General features: G+C 30.5%; 2 protein-coding genes across 5 annotated transcripts; one reads left to right on the top strand and one right to left on the bottom strand.

Annotated features, from left to right (window-relative positions):
* The first annotated feature begins 1,713 nt into the window (after positions 1-1,713).
* LOC141458943 (nudC domain-containing protein 1) lies at positions 1,714-8,137 on the top strand. Of its 4 annotated transcripts, none has more exons than XM_074137538.1 (11): positions 1,714-1,874; positions 3,446-3,643; positions 3,722-3,879; positions 3,951-4,130; positions 4,230-4,425; positions 4,519-4,686; positions 5,677-5,890; positions 5,971-6,118; positions 6,425-6,538; positions 6,620-6,839; positions 7,819-8,137. In XM_074137538.1, exons 1-11 carry the CDS (start codon positions 1,838-1,840, stop codon positions 8,052-8,054), a joined length of 1,869 nt encoding a protein of 622 aa, XP_073993639.1. In that variant the 5' UTR covers positions 1,714-1,837; the 3' UTR covers positions 8,055-8,137. The 4 variants fall into 4 exon arrangements, with proteins under 4 accessions (XP_073993639.1, XP_073993641.1, XP_073993640.1 ...); XM_074137540.1 differs by lacking the exon at positions 1,714-1,874 and adding an exon at positions 3,012-3,148; XM_074137539.1 differs by lacking the exon at positions 1,714-1,874 and adding an exon at positions 3,143-3,314.
* Bug22 (cilia- and flagella-associated protein 20) lies at positions 1,994-2,829 on the bottom strand. Its single transcript, XM_074137607.1, has 2 exons — positions 2,554-2,829; positions 1,994-2,475 (listed from the first exon to the last, which is right to left on the bottom strand). The coding sequence occupies exons 1-2, from the start codon at positions 2,827-2,829 to the stop codon at positions 2,173-2,175; spliced, it is 579 nt and encodes a 192-aa protein (XP_073993708.1). The 3' UTR covers positions 1,994-2,172.
* Positions 8,138-8,413: the final 276 nt, after the last annotated feature.

The following is an 8,413-nucleotide window of genomic DNA, read 5'->3' as shown; positions in this document are numbered from 1 at the left end:
AAGTAATCCAATAACATCAGGGCTACTTCTGGTTGAAAAATTTTTTTAGTGACTTATTGAATCCGCATAGTATGAACGCGGTAAGGACTAAACTTAACCCAAAGTAGCATTTTCGAGCAAAGCATTCTCACTTTTTCTCACAGAAGTGACATTTGTCGGAATTCGCTGAAAAAAAAAGTTCAATTAGAAGTTGAGTAATGAAGTCTTTATTTGAATTTTAATTTCTTTTACAAAACAATATTTTATTATTTTTAATTTTTTTATTTAAGGATGTCAACATCCAAGATCACTTGGTAATTGGCGCCCGTAGCTTTTTTCAGTGCACTGCAGTGTTCCTTACTTGGAGACAACACCGGACATGTGCTGTAAAAAGCTCCTAGGAATAGAAAATCTGAAAGCCAGCAGCAAGATTTGGGGATTCCCATTACGCTAACCACAGTACTAATCCCTTCCCTCAATATTTATTATTATTATTATTATTAATATAAACACAATTAAATATGCTGTAACCAGAAAATCATGGCGTGAGAGAAATAGGGGCATATCTTCCTTTAGAGGTAGTGCTTAGAATGAATTGAATTGAGAGAGGATTATCTCTGAATCTTGGGGATAGGATTAGCGGAAGTAGACTCGTGGAATTTGCAGTTGTAGCATTTGATTTATTAAAAGGATATCTAGGTTAGTATGGAGAAAAGTAATAAGGAAAGATTTCTATTGAGCAGATTAAATGTTGTAGGAGTTGGAATACTTAGTTGATCTCCAAATCTCGCATCCATATGTCCAGAGAGGTTTTGTAAGTAAGTTGTAAATTTGAATTGAGTTGTTTACACAGTTTCGTGCCCTGTAAGTTGCGAAAGAAGTTTGTAGCACATATTAAGTAAACAATAATTTGTATTAACTAAAAGAAACTTAAAAAAAAAAAATTGATTCATTTTCAAAAACTAAAGGTATAAGTTAGTAATAAAAGATAAACTTGGTCATTATTCGAGGTCTGATGAGCCCACTTATAATTATCTTCATTAATTTCACATATTAGGATCAGTAGAAAATGTAATTAATAAAATAAACTTTTATTCAATGAACCATTATTCTATATATTATATATTTGTATAAACAGGACTACAAGAACAGGCGATATAAGGTCAATCAAGTTTGAGTGCTTTACATTTTCTTCATATTTGTTGTAGCTGTATTTCCTGTCCTTTAGGTGTAATATCTGCGAAAATGTATCATTATAGTACTCACTTACCTTTACAAATGTGCAAAATTGCACCTTTCTAGCTATATTTTTGAAGGAGATATAAGGGGATAAGTTTGGGAGCTTTACATTTCCTTCACATTTCAAATAGCTGTAAACCAGGGGTGGCCAACCTGCAGCCTGTAGGTTTATAATGATTTTGCAAAGTGGCTCATAATTTCACTTGGGTTGGCTACCTGTGATCTAAACCAAACATCAAATATTAACTTTCTGTGATTTTCATATTTGTATACATAAACCAATTGTAAAATTACTTGTTCAAACTCAGTAGATCCTAAAACATGTATTTTCGGTGAAAACTTAAAATCGATAATCTGCAAGATTGCTATATTATTATTATTTTTTTTTTTTTTGAAGAGGGTAAGAAAGTAGAAATATCGAAAATTCAAGTTGTAATGGTTGATTGAGAAGTTTTTTAAGTTCGACGTTTCAGTCAACTCTGGTGTCCTTCTTCAGGAACTGGGGAAAAGAGGATTGTGGAGACACGGAAGATGGAAGATTACTAATTTGGGGGATATATGCGAATCGTAGAACTATAAAGAAAAATTGTACTTTTTTTGAGTCAAATATTACACTTGTATGGTTACAACGGTCAATCATTTAATTTATTCTTCAAGTTAGTAATATCTATTTCGTCTTGCACTTCCCTTATGAATTACTCGTTCCTTTTTTTTATTGCTAAAAATTTTTAAATTTTCAATCAATTAAGAAAATAAACAACTTTCGAAACAATAATTTCTGTTCAATAATTGCTGTCAGCATTTTATTGCAGAATTACATTTTTGTATTAAATCCTTAGAACTTATCAATTTGATGCATGAATTTTATACATATCAAATGAGAAAACTAGCTCTTTTAAATTTACATTTGAACTCCACTTATTTATAACAATAAAATTGTACAAATAATTAACATCATTTAGTTTTGTTTTGAATCGGGAGGAAAAGTTTAAATTCTGCTGGGAGTTCATCTTCAGCATACAAACGATCTGAAAAGTATACTCTTCTTATCCTGCAATTGGCGTGAATCTGAACTCTTAACGTTTCTACATAATTTGTACCATAAGCTCTTCTTGTAAAGTCAGCCAGATTGAATTGTATTTGATTCCAACCATCATCTAATCTCATGGGCATTGTGCAAATAAAGGGTTTCACTCGAGTAGTTGATTGATAGTTACTTGCACGAAATCTTCTCCTGACATTTTTATCATCAAGCACCTGTTTAAAAAATACTTTTAATTAAGGAATTTAATAGCTAATGATAAATATTTAAACAAGAATCTCTAAATATTCTACCTGGACCTCAAAAGTGAAATATTTCTTTAAATTTTTTATTATCATAACAAGGAATGGTAATTTTATTCCCAATGTTTTTCTTGGATCAGCAGGGCAAGTTAAAAATGCTGTACTAACATTAGTCCCCACAATTTCTAAAACTAAAGACTGTATATCATTGTCTGTAATCCTTTTTATATGGCCATTTCTCACTTTTTTGTCCCAGATTTGTAAAGGTTTGCTTCCAATGCTGTATAATATTGAAAGGAAACCACTCTGAAATGTATTTTTGAACATTTTCGAAGAATTTCATAAGTATATAAATTCTCAAAGAGAAAACAATAATGAAACTAAATCTAAAACTAATTCAGCTGAAGTTGGTATCATTAAAAATAATAAAAAGAAGCATAATACTAGTCATTGGTAATAAAGAAAACACTAATTCAATGAAAAGATAAAGAAATTGCACACTTCATCAAATTTACTGTAACATTTAACGTCTATCACAGGACGCAAACTTGTTTACCGGTAGATGAAAGTTACTGTAACCATGTAACCAATACCAAACCTAGTAACAAACTGCTGGTGTTGGAGTAAAACTTCATGGCTTAGGAAGGTAATGATGCAGTTACAAATAAATAAATATGTTTAGAGTGTTCAGTTTTTACTATTATACTATTCACTAAACTCTAAGTTCTGCCGTTAATTCCGATTTATTTAGTTAGATGTTGCCGTTAGTACTTAGTTATTTAGTACGGATATTGCACTATTTGAAGATCAACGTGAGTTTGACAGTAATGTAAAATTTATCATACCTTCTTAAGAAATGAACGCTAATGACGGTGTTTTTGTAGAGTGAATAATTAGAAACACAATAAACATTCTAGGGAATAAACTTGTTTTTCTTTTTCAGTTTTTTGCAATGTTACTCTCACCATACACTGTAACTATTTCTTGCTGAAGCTATTTATATTTACAATTACATCATTATTTTTTGACATGATAAGGACAAATGAATTACGTGTTGATAGATCACTGTTAATCGACAATTTTGAAACATACAAACTTTCATTAGAAAAATTTCCTATATCAAAAGAAAACATTCCTGGAGGTATTAAAATTTAAGTTATTTTATGCGTATGTTCTTGTAGTCTAAGTTAATTGAGTGATCAAGTGTAATTATTTTCAGGTGTTAGAACGAAACAACCTAACGATAATCAGTATTCCTTTCTTCATCATAAGGAATTCAGTTTGCACAATCATTTGTACGGCGATAAATGGAATGAAAATGGTATTTATCTAATTACCTCCGAAGGAAGTGTGAAAAGAGCACTAATCAACCTCCAGGTACGCAATATATTACTTTATTTTGACATTTAGTGTTGTACAATTATTCTATATATACCATATCGTTACAGACTGAAAGAATATTCAAGTTAGACGATGTGTGGGAATTTCCTTATCAGTACAATTCCAATAGATGTAATTTCAATGCTTCTGTAACTTTTCCGACCTCTCACCTTGCTGTTGTATCCGATGGAATCGGGTATTTATATATAGTCGACACCTCAGACAGAACTAATCCAACACAATGGAAGGTATTGACAATGATTTTGATTCTTTCAATTAATTTTTTCTTTTTTATTGTATACTGATCGTACATTCACTTTTTTTACATCACTTATACTTTATTATAGACTCTTTATTGTGAAGAAGTGTTGGGTGAAGGAAAAGAATTTAAAGTATCTTACAGTCTGTTGGAGGATCAAAAATCAGACAATAGTAGAAAGTTGCATTGTGTACTTCATTTAATTGAAACTACAGGTGAATCAAAAACTCCTCGAAGATCTTCAGGTTATGAAACAGTTTTAAAGTGGATTGTTTTTAAAGAAGGTATATTATATGCAGTAATGTGGTTCCCCTAAAGTAGACTAGTGATCCAAATTTTCATAAAATTACTGTGCAACGATTTCATTTTTTTTATAGGCAGTGGAAGTAGTTGGGATAAAATATTACTATGTGAATTCAGAGGTCATGGATCACCGGATTATGTGGCTTTAGAAAAAGGTTGCCAAGGATTGTACTTAATTTCTGATGCAGAATTTCAAGTTGCAAACACCGCTAAAATACCACTATTATCGGATGAACAAAATGGTATTTAACTTCTATATATATCTTAAGATTACATATTTAAAATATGTTATATCTTGGTTTCTAATTTTTTATATAAAATTAATATTGTATAACAGAAAGGATAAAGATAATGTTTTGATATTCAGTATTCAAACACCGGAATTTATAACCATATCAAAAAATCGTGACGATCCCAAATTAACAATTCTATGTCCCCGATTATAAGTAAATTCAGAGCTATGTAAAAGCGGGCAAAATTGGAAAGTTAAGTTTCAGTCCTTCCTTTCACAAATTTAGAGCCGGTTTAGCCATTTCGGAGAAATTTTGGTTTACTGAAATTAAGGAATGGAAAGTTGAGACAAAAGCTTATTTTTTATGTGTGCTCAATCAGAAGCAATTATATTAGATATTTTTCTAATAGATATTAGATAAATTAGGATTGTCTATCAAGAAAAATTCCTTAGAGTTGATCAATTGAAATGGAACCGATTTAAGATTCATAGGTAATAAATAACCCACAAATGCCGCCACGTAGTCCACATTAATATTTATTTCCTGAAATCTAACTACGTGGGTTAAGATTTTGGTGTTCTGAATACTAAGCGATTTATCGATATATACAATATTATAAATTTTAAAGTCTCTTCGCGGGTTCAAAATTACTTATTCTCCTCCTTCTACCATAGAACCTTTTCCCGAATACCATTAACGATGTGTGTGGGAGATTTATTTAGCAATGAATAGTTACTTTATCCAGCTCCAGGTTTGTTTATTCTTTATTGTATGGTTATTCCTTTAAAGCATTATCAGTTGCCATGATTGAAATGGTTGATTTATTACAAGGCTCATTATGAATATCCGATTTAACATAATCAAGGTTCTAACGAAGTTAGACTCATAAATTCATCGGTTTAGAAGTCGATTCCATCTAAAAACAGTTTAAGAAGTGTGCAGTACAAGACGGTCAGAAAATTGCCTAACTGTAGAATTTACCTTAAATTTACTTTCTAGGGACTTGCTCTGAGCCTGATTATCATTGGCAGCAAACTAAAGAGGACGTAAAAGTATGGTTTACTACACCTGATGCTATTGAAAAAACTGATGTCAGAGTATCCGCAACGTTTAATTTTCTTGATATTGCTTTGAAAGATACGTCATTCCTTTCGGGGACATTGTGTCAACGAATTGATCCTGAACTCACTCTGTGGACTTTGAATAATTCCAAGTAATTCATCTATCATTCTGGAGTTTGCAATCTTACAATAAAGATTTCATTAATTTTGAGATGTACTTATGTTTTTAAAGGGTAGTAGTAGAGATGCAAAAAGTGGAACCGGGAGTAGTTTGGACAAATCTTTTAAAGAACAGCAGTAAAGTAGGCAAAGAAGTTATTAATGAAGAATTTGTAGCTGAAATTCATGAAAAACTAGCCCATCTATGTTCCGAAAACGAGGTAAAAAAATCTATTCATAGCTGTTGCGATTATATTATGTGCCCCATCCTTTTTCTTGATTTGTCTTCTGCTTGTTACCTAACTTTGTGTCTGAGCTATACAACAGTCTTGCTAAAATCTGTGTAGTAATAGTTCTTCTTTAAAACTGAAATTTTCTGAAAAAATGAGAAGTTGAATAGATGGTCAGGCCCGCAGTGCTGGGTGATATCTTTGATTTTGTCCGTTGTAGCAAGGATGTTTATTGTAACACTGACTAGTTTCTGTATTTCAACCATCATCAGAGGTGAATTTTTTAATATTATTTAGGAGAAAGGAGATACAGCAATGCTCAATTCAGGAGAGATGGAAGAATGTGACGCTTTTGGAGAAACCAGATTTTTGAGCAGATTCCAGGCTATCAATAGTAAAATCACTCACAAGGTGAGTAATGTTTTCATTATGATAGAATTTTTGCGACTAAATTTGTGTTAATTTTTATAAATATTAATTTATATTTATTAGATAGTATTGGGAAGTGAACAGTGGCTGTTTTCAGTCCAACTTACTAGTGATGAGTTACCAGCATTCTGTATAAGAAGGGATGTGGATGGTATTCTGTGGCAACCAGTTCAACCTCAGATGGACAACGACATCTTTCAGTGTACACATATCCACACATTTCCTGCTTTGGGATACATTGCAGCTTCAAGACAAGATAAAAAATTCCTTCTTACTCCATCAAGTAATTTTTTTTTTATACAAAAGAAATAATAGTTAAAAAATAACATGAGTAATGTGTCTGTATATATACTTAAACGACTTTCTCTTAATATACAATAATTATTAGAATTAAAAAAAAAGCATTCCAACGTTCAGTAACTCGCAAATAATTAAAGATTCAGGGAGATATAAAAAGTTTCTTTCTTTATTTTCAGCTTTACTGAGGAATTACATTTTAATAATGAAAATTTATTCTCACCAAAATTCTCGGTTTTAGTTTTTTTATACTCTTGCCCAAATTTTATAACATCTAATTCCATTTGCCTGTAAAAATAAATGCATAAATAATTATTTACTAAATAATAATAATAATAATTCATTCATTGAATAGATTAATTATATAATTTTTATTCCCTCATACCGTACCAATGCGACCATGTTTATTGCTCATACTTGGTTCTAAAACTTGTATTTGAATATTTTTCCTGGAAAGTTCCATTAGGTACACGTTTGGTAGAGTGGATAGTGACAAGAAATGCTACTATTAGTTGTAAGGGAGTATAACTTCTAATTAGGAATTTAATTCATTTTAATTTTGATTAATCAATATGCACTCTTTTTTTTAAAAAAACATAAACTAATTATTGTAATAAATTAAATTGCGAACACATAACTGTGGAAGAGTTCATGTTTATAATTAAATTTTTATCCAAAAATTGATTTAAAAAAACTACAAAACGTCTCAATTCGCTTTAATAAACCTGTGCAAATCTGTTTTTTTCGCTTTTATCAATAAAAACTTTAGCTTAGAAATCACAAGATTGTGATTCAAAATTGCGTACTGAAAAAACGTGTTTGATAAAATTAATTTAAAGAACAAAAATTAAACTTGTAAAATGTAAAATTACCTGCATTAGTGAATTCAATTAACTTCTATAATGACAAATCTTAGGTCTTTAAAGATTGATTTCCTCTTGTAATAAATCTTATTATTTTTTTAGGTAAGAGCTATGTCGCTATAATTAACACACGAGGCCATGTGATAGTATTTCGAAAGACAAATTTATCAAGCGGATCAGTGCTTAGAAATAGAAAAACGTCCACAACTACCGACAGTCTATTTGTCCAAAATCTTGTAAATTTGGAGACAAATAGCCAGGTGGTTGGTGCTGTTGCCAGTGATCAATATCTGTTTGTGCTTACTTCTGATGAACTCATCATGGTCAATATTAAGTGATAAGTGTATATTATCTAAAAAATATTTTTAAAATAATGAAGTAAAACATAGTAATTTTATTATAAATATAAATTTGGATTTTATGTGTGGATGAGTAATTTGGGTCACCTGTCAAATTCATAGATAAGGTCTAAAGAAATTAACAGTATAGTGCGGTGGCTATTCGTCTCTAGACATACCACGTGATTGGTGGTGGACATTAAGCCTGTCTAATAAAACTTTTTACTTTTAACACTAATTACTTTTTACTTTATAAACCAATCATTTTTATTTCTTGTAACTTTTTTATAAATTTCAGTTTAGCCTTAACTTAAGAACATTTACTATGTTGTACTTTAATAAATAAATATTCATTAGAA

This window comes from Rhodnius prolixus, unplaced genomic scaffold (genome assembly GCF_049639745.1).
Source record: "Rhodnius prolixus isolate KJV_2025 unplaced genomic scaffold, Rpr scaffold_5, whole genome shotgun sequence".
Lineage (NCBI taxonomy): Eukaryota > Metazoa > Arthropoda > Insecta > Hemiptera > Reduviidae > Rhodnius > Rhodnius prolixus.
Note: the sequence above shows the minus strand (reverse complement) of the source record. Positions and strands in the feature narration are given on the sequence as shown.

What these genes read in the sequence shown, in the direction of transcription:
- Bug22 (XM_074137607.1), bottom strand. Translation starts at nt 2,829, where the DNA reads ATGTTCAAAAATACATTTCAGAGTGGTTTCCTTTCAATATTATACAGC. An exon ending in ATTTCACTTTTGAGGTCCAG is followed by an intron (nt 2,476 to 2,553) that starts GTAGAATATTTA and finishes TTTTTTAAACAG; the next exon opens with GTGCTTGATGATAAAAATGT.
- LOC141458943 (XM_074137538.1), top strand. Translation starts at nt 1,838, where the DNA reads ATGGTTACAACGGTCAATCATTTAATTTATTCTTCAA. An exon ending in GAGCACTAATCAACCTCCAG is followed by an intron (nt 3,880 to 3,950) that starts GTACGCAATATA and finishes ATATCGTTACAG; the next exon opens with ACTGAAAGAATATTCAAGTT. An exon ending in ATTATCGGATGAACAAAATG is followed by an intron (nt 4,687 to 5,676) that starts GTATTTAACTTC and finishes TTTACTTTCTAG; the next exon opens with GGACTTGCTCTGAGCCTGAT.